Source organism: Netta rufina (assembly GCF_964035555.1).
Source record: "Netta rufina genome assembly, chromosome: 1".
NCBI lineage: Eukaryota > Metazoa > Chordata > Aves > Anseriformes > Anatidae > Netta > Netta rufina.
Genome location: NC_140123.1, coordinates 162,552,152 through 162,569,102, shown reverse-complemented (window position 1 = coordinate 162,569,102; position 16,951 = coordinate 162,552,152). Strand labels below are relative to the sequence as shown.

At 44.9% G+C, this 16,951-nt stretch overlaps 1 protein-coding gene across 3 annotated transcripts; it reads left to right on the top strand.

The window, feature by feature from the left end:
- The first annotated feature begins 59 nt into the window (after positions 1-59).
- STRA8 (stimulated by retinoic acid 8) lies at positions 60-13,493 on the top strand. 3 transcript variants are annotated; one of them, XM_084305867.1, is made up of 8 exons: positions 60-170; positions 1,759-1,834; positions 2,822-2,906; positions 3,458-3,607; positions 6,281-6,563; positions 7,885-7,961; positions 9,730-9,841; positions 13,222-13,493. In XM_084305867.1, the coding sequence occupies exons 1-8, from the start codon at positions 99-101 to the stop codon at positions 13,294-13,296; spliced, it is 930 nt and encodes a 309-aa protein (XP_084161993.1). In that variant the 5' UTR covers positions 60-98; the 3' UTR covers positions 13,297-13,493. The 3 variants fall into 3 exon arrangements, with proteins under 3 accessions (XP_084161993.1, XP_084161992.1, XP_084161994.1); XM_084305866.1 differs by having other exon boundaries at positions 9,730-13,493; XM_084305868.1 differs by lacking the exon at positions 60-170 and adding an exon at positions 1,083-1,177 and having other exon boundaries at positions 9,730-13,493.
- The last annotated feature ends 3,458 nt before the right edge of the window (positions 13,494-16,951 follow it).

The following is a 16,951-nucleotide window of genomic DNA, read 5'->3' as shown; positions in this document are numbered from 1 at the left end:
CCCTCGCTCCCATTGGCCGCCGCGGGGCCGCGGCCGCGCTCCCATTGGCCGCCCGCCACGTGCGCCACGTGTTGCTGGGGGCGGCCGGGCAGCGCGGGATGGGGCGAGGAGGGCAGCGCGGGGCCCTGCGGCCGCCGATGGGGGTGGCGGCGGTGCCCGTAGGGATGCCGGTAAACGCTTCGTTCCCCTCCAGGCAGCTCTCCCGGAGCCTTTTTCTTCTTTGCAGCTGCCAGCTCATCCCGAGCGAGCTGTTGGCTCTGTGGTCCGGGTCACGGGCTTGTCATGTGGCTCGTCTGCACGCTTCTTACGCTGTGTTCTTTTTGCAGCTTCCTCGTGGCCGTGTTCCGGAGACAAATCAGGGGGTCCCATGATTAAACTGTCTTGATTTCACAGCGTTTCGGTATGGAACGGGAGGTAGCGGGTTCAGGGACAGAAGTTGTTACAGGGAGGAGAGAATTCATTCATCCTTTGAAGTGCGTTTTGTCCTTAAGGGACTGAGAAAGTTAAGGCAGGAAAAAAAAAATAAAACTAAGAAAAAAAAAAACTAAGAAACTACTTAATCAAAAAAAAAAAAAAAGCTTATAAAGAAGAGATTAAGCAAAAGTGCTACTGAAAAGGTGGATAGTAGTGTACCCAAAGCAGAGGAAGAACTATGAGGATTCCTCTTCCCAGCTCTGCCACCAAGCCATTAGACGGGTTACTTCCAGTTTTCTGGTTTGTAAAATGCTGGTTTAAGATGAGAATCATCCTTGTAAAGTGCCTTGTGATTCTCAACATACTAAATGCTGCGCTGTAGGACAGGGCCCCTTACGTTTTGTGAAGTCTGAGGTAAGGGTTTGGTTTGCCATGTTCTGAAGGAGATGCAAGTTAAGCTGAAGTCGCCATAACACCCGAAACCAAGACTAAACGGGTACTTGTTTTGTCTGATCTGACCGTACTATTTGCACATACCAGTTCTTGGAACTGCTGTTTCATAGTATCGTGCCCATCACATGACTTTTGGGATCCAAGGAAGATCAGTATCTTCAAGGGCTTAAATACAGAAGCTTACTCCTAAGTCTAGTGCTTAATGCCTGGCTGAAATAACTGGTGTGAAAGCTCTGCAAGGTAGACCTTCTGTCTAAGGTGACTGGATGGTCTCACTGAGCATGTAAATCTTGAAATATTTTTGAGATGGGTAGGTATGTTTAAAGGCATCAGCCGTATGTTTTTCACTGTGCCTGCTGTAAATGATGAATGAATGATTTGAAGCATTGAAGTTATTCCAGTTCACAGCAGCGTAGCTGAGAGTAGAACATGGCAAGGGCTCCTATTGAAACCCTCATCAGAAGTGAATGGTAAAGTCTCATGCCTTAAGTCAGCAGACATCCAACAAGACATGCTGCAGGCATGGGAGTTCTGGACATGCTTCAAGGAGGGAATGGTCCAAACAAGAACATTTGCTGGTGAGAGATCAGACGGAAGTAGCAAATGTCTACATGACTCAGTATTATGTTAATGTATTACATAACGTGTTTATCATATAGAATATTTATATTCTGTATTTAATTTTGCGTTGTTGGTGGTTCTTTCCCCTTCAAATTAGGGTATAGGAAGCTCGTGAAACAACACAGTTGTTTCCTCAGAGACGTTGAGATAATGAAGAAAAAGTGGGGAAAAAAAAACCACCAAGGCATGTTAAAACATGAATTTAGTCAGAGCAGAGAGCAGTCAGTTCTGATTTCTTTTTTTTGTTTGTTTGATTTTTGTTTTGTTTAGTATCAGGTTTTGTGTACGTCTAAGAAATATATCCAGGAGCTGGAGCAAACCTTGGGTTCTTTGCTGAAGATGAAAGGTACTGCAAGCTTTTGCCTGGGTGTGGCTTTTATTTTTTTGTTAAACAGAGACGGGTGCGTGGCTGCTCCCACTGAGGATTGAACTTCAATGTGACTGTAGCAGTAAGTGAGGGGCAGCACAGTGTCTACCAACCTACTGAGCGCTGCACCTCAGAGGTCCCCAGTCATTCCAGGGCCAGGCGGAGGAAGGCAACAAGTGATGCCTGCTGTCCCACAGCAGCAGGCACTCGGGGCAGGGGCTGTATGATCACCCCGTCACCTCCTGCCTGGCCAGCCTGGGGCTGGTGTGGGTCCCCAGGCTGTGTGCATGGGCTGCAGGGGCTGCAGGAGAGTGTGTGCTCCCAGCCACAGCACAGCGGGAGTCTGCAAAATATGGTCGGATAGAAAAAGCACGTTGCTATTCATGCAACTTGCACCTCCAGTTGTTTGCATCAATTACAAGTCACAGAGCAAACTCTGAACCCACATCCTCAGGTAACCTGAAAAAGTCACAGGAAGGAGGAGTAGTTTGCCAGAGCAGATTTGAAGGCATCACAAGCAGTGGGGCTGGTTGAGGAGGGTTCTGGGCTAAACTTCCCCTTTGATTTACTTGCATATATGTACAGTTCATACTGTTGCTGAATCACAGAGTTGGTTGTCAGGAGTTTTTATGTGCAGTTTGCTCATTACATGGCAATCGTGTAACTGAATTGACTGGTACTTGCCTGGGTGTTTGATTTGCTAATTGCTTTCACCATCAGTTCTGTCATGTCAATGTCATGAAGACAGCATGAGATTCTGAGTTCCTCAATGCTCAGAAACTCCCAGTAATGCCAGTCACATTGTAGGAGAGGCAGGGGGGTCTCATTTCACAGCACTTTTGCCTAATGAAGAGCTCTGGCTCATGAAGGACCAGTTGTCAGAATTACTCTGCTTGATTGGGATTGAGGATGAGAGGGAAGCCAAACGCTCCATTGATATGACAGTTACTTTTCTGCTGACAACAGAGTCCTTCAGTCTGGAGGAGGGGAACCCGTCCAGCCTGGGTGAAGTCAAGGAGGAATATGTCAAGGGGTACTTCAACAATCACAGGTAAGGGCTTATACCAATCAAGGAATCAGGATAATACTTCGCATTTGCTTCCATTCCAGCATCTCTGAGCCTTTCTGTCATTGTTACTGAATTTCTAAGCAGAGGCCTTTCATCATGAGGAAAAGATGAAGAGATTTCACGTGGACCCCTGTAGTCCCACGCGGAGAGTTGGATTGCACCAACTCTCTTCAAGTTGGTGAACCTTTTCAGAAAGTTTCTCCCAAGTGTTCTCCTTTGGTCGGTGGGCACTGGTTGGTTCAGGTGGGGAGGACAATAGATTCTCTTCAAGTTGGTGAACCTTTTCAGAAAGTTTCTCCACAGAGATGCACTCTGTGCATCTTGTTGGTCTCATTTCCAGTCAGTGCTTGTATTTCCTTCCCCTCCTGCACAGCTCGTTTCCACCACAGACCTCATTTGCTTGCAAAGCAAAAGGAGGAGGGAAAACCTGCTTAGGAAGCATGGCCCTGGACTCTGGAGTGACCATGGCAAGGCTGTTATTAATCCAGTTAAGAAGTTGTTTGTGGCTTTTTTTCCCTGTGTGTTCTTTTCAGCACTGCATCACCCTCAGGAGCTGTGAGTGAGAGTGACTCCATCTGGTATCTGATACAAGAATGTGAAAAACAAACAATGGAAGAGGATGGGAAGCCAGTATTCAGCCAGCACCCAGGCGCTTCATCCCCAGATCTGGTGGAATTTGAACGGTAGGTGCACCCCAACTTGCCTTCAGTTTTTCCATTTGCATACACGCTGCATCCAGTCACTGCTGTACGTGAAACCCTGCTGGAGCCTGCATCTGCCTTGCAGAAGCCTTGTGCCAGCAATTTTGGCCCTGTTGGCAGTGAAGCTTGAGCACCTCCCAGTTCCCTTGCCCATGGCTGCCACGTGAATGGACTCCGGGCATCCTTTCAGCCCCCTGCTCTCCCAGCCTTGGAAAATCCAAGCAGGTTTTTTTCGCCCATTCTCAAGAAAGAGTGGAAAAAAATGTTAAAGTGTGTCAGTGCTCTTCTAGAGCTTCACCACTATAAATTTACGTGGTGTCTTTATTTTTTTATTTCTTTGAACTGGTGTTTTTTTATAAATTTGTCTTGGATTATTCATCAAAATGAGGCTGCAGCTCTGCCAGCAGATGGCACCAGCCTACCGCTACTGTGCCCTCTTTTGCTCCTGCGAGAGCCGGAGGTGGCTGTAGTGAGGTATCATTTACAAGACCTTGAAATGTGCTGAATCAAGTTTTTCTGGGGAAGGAAGCCCTACTTCATCAAAGGCTGCGCAACGGAGCCATAAACACTTGTCTTTCCCCTTCTTCACTGACAGTATAGACAGAGCCTTTATAGGGCTCTGTGGGCTCCTGGCACTTACCTTGCAGTTTTATTGCAGGCTGCACTTGTTTCACAGCTAATTCTTCTCACAAAATGATCAATGACAACGTGCATAAAATAGTAGGGAGTCTTCAGCAAACAAAACAGCTTCTTGGTGATAGTCTGGTCCAGTTATTTGGGCAGCACCTGAAAGGCATTGAGCTTCTACAGAGCACTTCCTTTTAGCCACGTCCTGCAGCTGCAAGCAGTAGGACTAGGCACTGCTCCGTCCTGTGCAGAGTGTGGTTGTGTCCTTCCAGCTGGGAAGGAAGTTGTTGAGTCATGGTTTGTCCAAGGTTAATTTCTTTAGCAAGCAGTCTGATTGTGATTCATGCTTTGTTTGAGAAACTCCAGAGCCTTCATTTGGAGCTGTTTGAGAAACTGCACAGAATTCTTGGTGAGGGCAGCAGCTGACATGAGACTGCTTATTCCCCCTACGGTATTTGCCATAAAAATGTTGGAAAAGACTTCACAGTGTGGAAATTGGAGGTTAAACATGTTTGTGTGGGGGATTGCTTTATATTTTCAATATCAGTTTACTAAAACAAGTATTTACAACAACCAAGAGACAGCTCTTTGGAGTTAATTTCTTGTGCAGTAGTTGAGTTAGTCAGGAAATGTGCCTGACTGGGACAACTTCCAGGGAATCATCCTGAGCCCAGTAAAACTTAGTAACAGTGACTGCTGTTTATAGAGCTCTTGCTTTTTGCTCCTTTGAACTTGTTAGTTTCATCCGAGAAGCTCTAATCATCTAATAAACATAAAATAACCTTCAGTGCTGCTTTCTAAAGTAGGTGTCATTACCCCTGGTTCAGTGTGCCACATGGTGCTAACAAGAAGCAGGCTCTTCCTGTGTTTTGGTCACCAGATTGAAATTACAACATTAATGTTCAATTGGCAATTTTATGATAGACATCACAGAAGTCAGTCTCAGGAATGCAATTCCTCAGATGTAAGGTGGAGGAAACTGAGAGCCCATGCCCTCTCAAGTCAGACCTTCCAGGCCAAGTTAATCTCTTTCTGTCTGCATGTGTTGTACCTAATGCATCAGGGTATGACCTCAGCCAAGAGTTACGAGTACTGCAATGCCAGTAAAAGTATAAAAAGTGACTTGCAGTGCAAGAGCCTCAGGATACAAAGGCAAGTATGCAAAATTTATGAAATGCCAGAATGAGGTTTGCCTATGCAACAAGTACAGCCCGTAGCAGTCTGGAGCTTCTGTTCTGAGGCAATCCTGCTGAGGCTCTGGCTGGAGCCTGTTTTTTGCAGATGAAATCTTGGCAGAACGGAGTTGCTAAAATCTTCAGGCAGTGTTGCGCAACGTTCAATAATTGTATGAAGTCTCAGAGGGAGAAGTCAGTGAAGTAGTTTCAGATCACAGCTACTCCCTGCTCTCCTGATGGTTGTGATGGCATGACAGGATCTTTCTGGGTAACAGCTACAATAGTCAGGTCAGTTCAGCACGGCAACTTTATTAGACAAGTCCATTAAGGTGTCAATTCAACTGTTTAACAACAGACCTTGCACAGTAGTTACTGATCTGCAAAGTCAAAATTTAACATTACCTCAGATTAGTAATTAATTATATCCTTGGCTTACCTCCCAAGTAGAAAGCAGTGACTCAATCCCAGGGAAGATTCCTTAGCTGGCATCCTGAGCTAAAGGGGGATCACCACGTCTGCTCTGAGACCAGCTGGCTCAGGCAGGAGTGCTCAGAAGGGCTCAGTTTGTCAGCATGGTTTCTGTTATCGTCTGTGGTCCGCTGTTTCACAACAGTTTGTTTCACTTTTGGATTTTCTAAAACTTGACACGAGGAACTGCATCTTGTGCAAGGGTGAAGGTCATTTCCACCACATATGTTGTAACAGCTCAGCATTGACTATAGCCGAGGTTGCAACTGAGTCAAGCCTTTGGTGTTCTGCTGGCACTGGATGTCTTGTCCCTCCACACTGATTTACAGCAGATGGCTGCCTGATAGCTTGGTGTTGAGATGCTCCTTTTTTCCTTTTCTTACAGGTACCTGTATGTTTATAAGCACACAGTAGACCTGCTGATAGAGCATGGAGTTGTTTGCACTAAGGAGGCACCTCTGCCTGTGATCTCCATGGCTATTTCACACCTCTGGCAAGAACTTTCTGAAGAAAGGAGAGACAGCGTCTTGCAGTACTGTAGCCAGAGAGATTTCCTCCTGGATCCGAAGGCTGCTTGCCAAGAACCTGTGTGCAGTGATGGTGACATGAGGGACAGTCAAGGTAACAGTGAGGAAGCCAGTGGTTCCTCAGTCTCCACACCGGAGGAAGTAAGTGCTCAGTAACACACATCCTCTGCTTCTGAAACCCAAGCCAAGTTGCTAATTGGCACTGCAGCTTTTAATTGGAGCCATACAGTAGTTGTAATTAAGCTTTCCCAAGACCACTTGAATGCATATGTGGAGACAATAAACAGTCTGAGTAAATGTCTGCATTGAATTCTCTCTTAGTAAGATAAAAAGCAAGCTGTAGGAGTGCTATGGCAGTAATCCTGCTGGTCTTCACATACCTGTGGAGTTTCTGTGCTAGGTAACAGTTTAAAATTTGCTCTAACTTGCCCAGGAGTCAGGAGCAGGAAGGAGGATTATACAGTTGCTGTCTTCTGCAAGTCCTCCAAGGAGGACATGTGAGTTAAATGCAGAAGAAATGCCTGGTTTCCCAAGACCTGCACTGTTCTTGCCTGCTTTTTTTTTTTTTTTTTTTTTTTTCTCCTGGTAATCAAAGCACTTGGTAGCCCTGAGAAGGTATTTGTAGACCAGTTTCAATGATACAGGACTAGTGACTGCCCATTCCATGCATTTCTGCAGAGCCAAGAATTCAGCGACTGTGTAGGCCAGGGCATGTGTTTAAGAAAAAAAAAAATAGAGAGATCAAATAGCAGCCAACTCTTCCTAAACCGATCTGGAGCTCTGATTACTTAAGCAACTAGCTGCTCAAAGATGTGTGTAATTTTATTAGTTGCAAGGGAAGGACAGAGGTTCACCTTTGGCAGATAAGTACATTGCATTGACGAGCTCTTTTTGAGTCACAGGACACTTAGGCAATTCATATTGCTTACCTACTTAACAAATGTCATGGGGATGTTGCATGTGCAGTACTTTCTGGCACAGACAGTGTGTGATCTACGTTATGGCAGTGTGAACTAATGAGCTTATTGGTCTGTCACATGGAGAATCCAAACTCCTTTGTAAGCCAGACAGTATACTGGAATTGGATTTGTGGAGAACGGCTGATGCAGCTGAGATCCCCAGCCATAAACAATGCCACAGCCCACAGTCAAGTCTGAAAAGCACTGTTAAAATTCATGTTTTTACTGATGTTTTGGGAGATGTAATGCAGGTCTAATGCTTGGAAGTTGAAGCACAGGCCTAAGGGAACGGACTAACCTTGTGTTCCTAGTCATGAAATATGGTTACTCCTCCTTATTCCTGTCTCCGCAAAACCCTGTAGGTTTACTGTAGCAGTAAACATACCTGTTAAATGGAAGGAAGGAATATCATGCTTTTAAAGACTTAATTATTAAAAATTATGCCCTAGATAAAGCTGTTTAGTGGCTGGATATATTGACATTCAAAGTGTTTTCCCTGACAGGTAATGTTTGAAGATGCGTTTGATGTTGCTGCCGGTTTCCTCAACACAAATGAGACTCGGGGAATGTCTAGCCAGAGGTAAATTACAAACCCACCCCTTTTATGAAACAGAATGACTTAATAGCTGACAGTCGATACTCCACAGCAAGTTTTCATGGAATAAGTCAACAAGCCTAACTCTCTTTTTTATGCCTAACTTTTAGTAGATGGTTGAAATAGTAGCATACAGCAATTGTGCTCACAATAGTGCTGTCTGTTAAGGTGTACGAGTCGAATGATTAATAGGCATTACAGCAAAACCAGGAAGCTTTGCTTACTGAGGCTGCCTGGTCACTTTGGGATAACCAGAGCACTCTTAGCAACTCTTCCTGGTAAATCCAGGAGTCCTCCTTCTGGATAAATGGATAAACCTTTTTTTTTTTTTTTTTTTTTCCCTCCACTCTGCATAGCTTTACATCTTTCAAATTACAAGATTTGTAATGTTTTCCTTTTCTCTCTCACTTACCAGGTCTATGAGGACCATAAGACATTCGCTGGATAAGTCAGCTAATCATGAACTGCACTCTCACTTAATGAGACAAAAATAATATATTTTTTTAATAATGTCTCCCTTAACCTTTTTCAAGTACTCTAATTTCATCAGAAGGAGATGATCAAGCTAAAGTGCGGTTGACCTGAGCAGTAACATCAAAGAAACACAAGACCTATTAAATAATAATAGGTCTTTCCTCTGCAGGTCAGATCACAGTTACCTAGGAAAGAACATGTCAGATACAAAACTGCCTTTGATTTTCCCATTAGACCAAAGAAAGAAAAGGGTTTCTTTCCTCAAGAGGAAAATCACATTATGACTCCTCTCTTATGTATTCTTGCTGCTTAGTCTCAGTTTTTTTTTCTCTTTCTAAGTAGTGTTTTAATCCCCTTTTTGACCCAGTTTTTACTTATTTTTCCATACTTAAAAATGCACATATCTTTAGCATGCATCTTCACTATTTCTCCCCAGTTCCTCTTTGCACTTTCAGGACAGCATGAATGGAAATAACTTTGTTCAGACTGTTGATCAGAATACTCTTGAATACATCATACAGCTTTAACAAAACATGTATCCACTAAATAATGTTGATTAGGTCACAATTGCTGTTTGCTTTTGAAACAAGAAAAGCATTCATTAATACTGCAGTGTATTACCATCATCTTTTCAGTCTTGTTTTAGCCCCAAACTAGATTAGTATTTCAGTAGACAACATTTATCCTGTTCCCTTCTTTTTCCTATCACCCTATGCCTTTTAATTCTGGACAGAGGTGTGGTAGCAGAACTTTGTAAGATCCCAGGGGGAATATGGAGGTGAGATGCAGAGTGATGATCTGAGCTTGTTACCAAAGCTGCCCATTACCAAACTTGCCAGTGACAGCTAACGTGTCATTTCATGACCACGTTTTTATTATGTTCTCTCTCTGACTTTACAAAAGAAGTCAGTGGTGTTCATCTGAACAAGCCTACAAAATAGACTACCAAAAGCCATTGTTGCTCTCTGTTACGACGGCTGTATACTTTTCCCTAAAACAGTTACCGCAGCTGTAATGTATCAGTGGATCTCTTTGTTGTGACAGTGGCTTCTTGTACTGCAGTTCTCTGTTCTTCCTCTCATTTGTTAGACAATACCTTCTCGCTACATACACCTCCACTCCTCCCTATCTTTTATATCCATTGTCTTTATTATCAGGTTTGTCTTGAAAACAATTTAAGTCATCTTTAATTTATAAGTAAAATACGGAGGAGGGAAAGTAAGTAGGAGAAGAAAAGAGGGAATGAGACCTTAAACATAACTTTGGGTTCCATTTCTAGTTCAGCATTTGCAAGCTGCACTTCTGAAAATCCAGAGGATGACCACAGACTCTATCTGCAGATCACTGAGTTCCTAAAAAGCCTTTTCTTTGCTAATGCACAGTTTTGCCAGGTAAGCTTTGCCAAAGGGTTCCTTAGAGAAGGAGCAGTGTATTTATGTCACCGTCAGACAGGGATTTGTGTTTTCCGTGCTTCAGATCATATCGTTCAGCTCCTTTTAAAACAAGAGGTTGGGGTTTATCACTTCAGATGTGTCAGTCCAAAGGTCACTAGGGTTGCCTCTGTAAGACACAAGGTTTGAGGTGTCATGCTCAGAATCTTACTAAAAATCCAAATGATGTGAGGATTTTTTATTATTAATGTTTTATTAATTGAAGTTGCAGGTTGAAAAGCTGGAGTGATCTCATGTAAGCAGGTAAAGCAGTGCCTGCTCTCTCCATAACTCAAAGCCTCTTGATTCTGAGCTCAATAGGGACCGCCTTGTGCTTTGTCTTGGTGCCAGGTTCCCTACCCTCAGCCCCTATCTGGCAGGCCTTAAGAGCAGGGTAATTATGCTCTTAAAAGAGAACAGCTCTTAAAAGAGAGCAGCTGCTGTGCTGTGCCTTACCCTCAGCCTGCTGTTGCAGGTTCACTGAGCTAGAAGTCTTTGTGTTTGCACTGTTCTTCCTCCTGTTCTTGTCCTCTTGCCAAGGAGGTATCTGAGATCTCGCGCGTGGGTAGAGGACCAAAAGGGAGAGATCCCTCAGCAGGAACATGCTTGTTTGGGCTCAGAGTCAGTTGTGCCTCTGTTCAATGGCCACTGTTCTATCTTATTTTATTTTTTGCTATCATCTAGCTTCCACCTGCTCTTTGTTACATGAGCAGATGTTCCTTTAAAGAAAACAGAATGTTTGTGATGAAGGGTAATTGAGACTCCCCCCAAAACAACCACAAAACAGAAACTAGTATTGCACCACTTCCTAAAATTCTCACATAATGATTTCTGTGTGCCATTTGGTTCCCACTATCTCATGGAGATATTAGCATTAGAGGGGGCACAGAGCATGGCAGCAGACGCAGCAAAAGCTATTAAACAGGAGCTACCAGAGTAGGACTCTTCAGCAAAAAAAAGACTTGATGGGTAGCATGAGAGAATTTTGATCCTAAATGGATTTGGTACACAGAATGATTGTTTATTGCTCTAAGACCAAAACTAGAAAGAACCCACTGAAATGATAACAACATAGTCCAATCAGTCTATTGGCAGTATACCTGAAAGTCTAGATGCAATTCCCAGTTCAGAACCTCCTCACAGCAGTGTGCCAGAATGCAGCAGCATGTATTGTGGAACAGAGCATATTGTATGCTATATTCTTGCATTTCTTGTCTAAACATCCACTCCTGGCCATTGTCAGAGACAAGGTGCTGATCTACACAGCCCTTTGGTCTGTGAATTACTGTGTTCTGCATAAACACAAGGCTCTTCCTGTGTTTATGTAAATGACCATGAACTGAAGATGCTTAGAAAAGAAAGATCAACTGTAGGCAAGATACAGTATTTTTGAGTTACGATTGTCATGCCTTAGTGCTGATTTTGTCCTCCTGCTTGGTGCTGTACTGTTAAATGTGAGCCCAAGCCCATCTCACAGCTCCCAGACTGTGGCATGAGTGGTAGTGAAATACAGCAGATTGGCAGTTGACTGAGAACTGCACATCCAAAAGGAAGTAAAAGACTGTGTGCACTTTTTTTTTTTTTTTTCCCCCCAGGACCTTTTGGTTGTTTGTGATGAGACAATAAAAAGGGAGTTTGAGCAGAAATCACCCAGGCTAGAGAGTACTGATAATATGAAGGTTGCAATCTGTTTTGGTTTAGATAACTGCAGTACAGCACATCTAGAGAATCCTGCCAAGAAGGGGGAAAAAAATACAACTGACAAGAGTTTTTTTTTTGTTTGTTTTGTGAGCAGAAATTCAGCTCTGTCTCTGAGCAAATAGTTGGAGGCAGTTAGGGAAGTGACTGCTGAGTGGGCCGAGGAAGCATTTCAGCTAGCTTGAAACACTGACTGGCAGAAGCAGAGTGCTCAGTGTAGGCTACACAGCTTAGCCCAGAAATTGGTTTACACAGGGCTCTGGAGACTCCTGGACTTGTCTGGGTTACAAGACAAGTCATTTGCTCACCTTGTGGGTGTGACTGAGTCCCTGCAGACCACAGTGCCCATGTCGGTACACCAGCCCAGGAGTTTGGGCAGTGCCGGTGGCATAGGTTATCCCAAGGTAAGTGGAGTCCTGGTGCACTGTGCACACACATGGTAGGTGATACAGAGGTGGGCAGCAGGTAAGTACAAAGGCAAGGTAACCAATGTGTACTTGACTGGATGTGAAAGGCAGCCTGTGGTTTCCTGCAGAGCTGGTGAGGTGACACATTTTATTGCTGGTCAGTATGTACCAGTTCTGCGTTACGCCATTTGCAGTTAACTATCCAGGTACAAAGTGTTGGGTTGTGTGTGCCTGCTGTTTTGTAGTCGCAGCTCCACTGAGTGCAGCTCCTCTTGAGCTGCTGCCCTGGTGCTCAGGGCTGCCAAGGTCACGCACCCCAGTGATGTAAAATGCTTGAGAAAGAATCACACAGGAGGAGGGAGGAAACCAATGGACAAAGAAAGGGAGTGCTCTTAAAAGGACTTTGGCCCCAAAATGACAACAGGAGCGTGGAAGCTACATGGTACAGAAATATTTCTGAGCGTGGGAATAGTTAAACACTCTTGTCAGCTGTCCAGAGCTGTTGTCATGAGACAACATAATAAGAGATGCTAAGCAGTATAGGCGCTAAAAGTTTATTTGGATTGAAGTTCAAAGTTTTTAAAGTATCTAAGTGAAAGTCTGCTTTTTTTTTTCTAAATTGTATTGAGTACCTTTGTATCTTCAGATGCACGCTTTCTTTTAAAATTACAGATTTTAGATGAGTCATTTTGCAAGCAAGAGCGATTTAGTGCTCCTTAAGCTATACATTTTATAAATATCACCTATTTTTAAAAGCAGTCTTTCCCTGACAAGTCTTGCATCAATGCAGAAGGTGGACTGGATTGATTGCAGACACAAATGCTTTCATCTCATAGGCTTTGATTTCTCAAGAGCCACTTATGCTCTCTGAGCTGGTCAAGAAGACTATTTCCTTCGATTGCTAAAAGCAGCAAAGCCTGAAGTCAGTAAAAGTTGAGGGCTCGAGGAAGCTCTCGTATCTTCAGAGCGTGTTATGTGACATGCTTGCTACCACAGTCAATAACACGAGTCCAAATGATGTAAGTAGAGGCAGGGTGAAGCCCTGTCGTTTTTAGAGTGAAGTTGGTTGGGAATCTGAGACATTCTTTGTCAGGCACCTCAGGCACTTGAGTGACAAGCTGCTGATTCAGAGAGGCACATGAGCTGACACCTGCCAGCTTGACCAACCAATCACTTGGAAACACAATCAGCTCCTCTGTTTTTTAACCTTACCTGGCTTTGGGGGGGGCATTTCAGGAAGAAGATCTTCAGTTTGATTATGAGACTGTGATGCTGAGGTGCACTGAGACCTTCGATGATGAAGATTTGTAAATAGTATCTCTGTTTGCTAAAGTTTTATCAAGCATTGCTGGATACACCAGTCATGTGAAGAGGCTGCACCTCTTTCAGTGGAGCGGCTTTCAAAGCAGAATGGAGAGACACCGTGTTGAAGTGGTTTGTTGTTGTTAACTTCCCCTTCCCTCAGCAGTGCTTCTTGACATACCGGTTGAGCAATTTATACTTTTAAAAGTTCCAGGTTTTAAACATTTATAAAATCTTAAGGAATATTTTTGTCTGTGGCTTTTTAATGGTTAACCTCACCTCACAACTACACTTCAGGCGTGTAATGTTCAGTGACCTTGCCTAGCATAGGCTGTGGAAGAGATGCAGAGAGGACACATCACTGGCAACCTATGTATCTCAGGGTGTGACCTGCAAAACTCACCAAGTGCCTCCCAGCATCCTGGCAATGATTACTTTCCTCTACTATTTTTCATCTTGGGCTGGCAATGAAAGAGGAATTTCTTTGCAGAGAGTGAAATGGGGCTCTTCCATCTCTTTATGAGGACAACAGCAGTGGCCACACACTCCCAAATTGCCCAGAGAGATGCAGGCACAGCAGTAAACTTTGGCTTATTTTTTTCTGTGAAGTGTTTAAAACGCAGAGAGAGTAAAGCCCCCTGACACATCTCAGTTCTTGATGAGTAGTGCTGCTCGCGTGGTGCCTTGGAATTAAAAATGCTGTGAAAATAAATAAGATCAGTCACGTCTCTGAGCTGTCAGTAGCAGCTCTCTGCAGGCTCAAAGTGTAGTGGTTATGCTGAGGACATGCTAACAGCCATTACAAACAGAAAGGCTAAAAGTTGGTTTTAAAATTCAGGATAAAGCTGGTATGCTGAGGTATTCATCAGTCTGCAGCAGCCAGGATTTGGGGCTGAATCCAAGAGGGCTGGGCTGTGTCCCAGCACTGCCTCCTGCGTATGCTGGGATGCACACAGCTGTGTTCACACAGTCATGTGAAGATCGGTGCCAAAGTGCAAGGGGTGATAACTCCTCTGGAGCACGTCCCGTCAGTCTGGCTGAGGCTGTGGTAGCACTCCCAGGTGGACGTTTGCTGGGCTATTCTGTGAGGGGGGGCCCTACCTCGCAGATCCTGCTTGGGTTTAAAAGCTCTGAATTCTGCAGAGCATGACCTCACCTTTCCATCACCTGTCTGGCGTGCTTCATGTGTACAGGTTGTCACTGCCTTGGTGCCTTAGGCAGTGCTGACTCTCCATCCTCCTCCTCTCCTTCTCATTCCTAAATATCAAGCATATATTGCCCTGTGCAGTCTGAGTTTTGGGACGCATGCTGGTTAATCTGAGGTCAAATCATTCTTTCCTAAAGGAAAGAGGACAAGATGCAGATGCACAAGGGTTTACATTAAATGTTCTACATGTGCTTTCTTATTATTTAGATTGGGGGGAAAATAGGTTAGTTTTTCTCAGGGTTGAATCTACTGTTTTTACAGCTTAAAGCATCTCTTTCAGATTTTAAAGACTCCTGTCATCTCCAGATCCATTTGCCATATGACATTTGGTCGGTTTTGTTACAGGAATGAGCCTTTTACTATGTCCACCTTAAATACTGCATCACTTGAGGTCAGACTTGGCAAAACTGGCTTGTACATGGAGAGCCATGTGAGTAGCTAATGTTAAAGGATTAACAGCCTTTATTAGCCCTCAATCCCCACCCTTTTGAAGGCCAGTCCAGGACGGTAGTTAAACAGCTGAAATATTTCATTTTCATTTGACTTTCAGCCTGCTTCGTAACAGGGGAGACAATTTGAAGTAGTCACCATATACTATGCAGATGCATTCCCTTGATCATCACAAGGGAGAGCTGCTGGTGCTTCACCTGGAGGATTTTAGGTTAAGATGGGCTGAACATGAATGTGAAACAACAGGTGTGTTGGGGTAGTGTGAAACTAGGAAATAACTATTCCAAATGGTAGCAAGCTGTGTGGGAGGTGTTTATGATGTGAAGGAGAGTATGATGAGCACCTTACTGCAGTACATCCTGTGACATGACCATGTTAGCATGTTATTGCTACCTGTGTGCTAGCACCACTTCCTTCGCTGCTCACTGGTTGGTCTTGAGGAAACTTTTTACGAAAAATCTGGAAAAAGCTAGCAGGCTACTGGGGAAGGAGGGGAGAAGTTTGAGGCAGGAGGGCAGCTGGAACACAGGAGTGGCAGACATAAAAGCAGCCATGGGAGTGAGGCCACTGCAGAGGTTCTGTACAGCTCTGCTGTAGCATGACAGCTCCTACACATTACAACACAGTGGCTATAACACAGAGCAGACCTACTGCCTGGCTATGTTGTTAGGTGTGGAAATGAGCCTCTAATTAGCTGTTCTAGAGCCAGTGCAATTAGGTACAAGCCAGTGCTCATCACCAGCTCTTCAGCCAAAACAGCAGGAGCGTCTGCCTGGGCTTGGCAATTAGCTGTGCACACCTCTGCGAAGCTGCAGGCAGGGTGACAAGCTGGGTGACCCCACACCTGCCTGAACCAAGCTCGTCGTGCTGCACTTGGGACTCATCAGGTGCAAAGGGTAATAGAGGTGGCAGGTAGCTCGCTGTTCCCCAGACAATCCAGAACAGCCTTCAGGTGTTCAGCTCTACATTTGAGGATCCTCTGATCTCCATTTATTTTCATTAAGGAGCAAATAAACAGAAGCTGTGTCACTGCACTGCAGAGCCAAAGCTGCTGCCAAACCTCAAGTGGCCACATGCAGCTGGGGAGGAGTGGTGGCCCTGCAGCCTAACCTCTGTCTGCTTCATTTTGTGATTTAGAAATGTCTCCCTGAGGCAAAAACAAAACCAAAACATACAACAAACACACCAGTGGGGGATTTTAAAGGGCAATTATTAGCCTGAGCTTGAAATAGGGACATAACCAGCTTCCGAAAACTGCCTCAAGCCTCAGCTGCTCTAGACACAGTTGCTCTGGACCAGTGCACTCCCCCTGCAATGCTCTGCACCTCCTGGGCTTCGGGGTGCACTGTAATGAAGGAGCCTTACCAAAAATAAATAAATAAATAAATAAAAAATAAAAAAAAGGCCAATTGAAGACTCTGGGGAAGGGAGGCCATCCTGAGGTACCCGGACAGGCTTGAGAGGTGGTTCTGTGCGAGCCTTGTGAGGTTCAACAAGGCCAAGTGCAAGGTCCTGCACCTGGGCTGGGGCAATCCCAAGTGCAAATATAGGATGGGTAGAGAATGGATTGAGAGCAGCCCAGAGGAGAGGACTCGAGGGTGTTGGTTGATGAGAAGCTCAACATGAGCCAGCACTGTGCCCAGAAAGCCAGCTGCATCCTGGGCTGCATCAAAAGCAGCAGGGACAGGGTGCTGAGGGAGGTGGTTCTCCCCCTCCACTCCACTCTTGTGAGACCCCACCCGGAGCCCTGTGTTCAGCGCTGGGGCGAGCACAAGGACACAGAAGTGTTAGAAAAAGTCCAGAGGAGGGCCACAAAGATGATCAGAGGGCTGGAGCACCTCTCCTACAAAGACAGGCCGAGGGAGTTGGGGTTGTTCAGCCTGGAGAAGAGAAGGCCCCGGAGAGACCTGACAGCGGCCTGGCAGGGCCTAAAGGGGCTTACAGGAAAGCTGGGGAGGGACTGTCAGGGAGTGCAGTGATGGGACAAGGGGTAATGGCTTGTTTAAA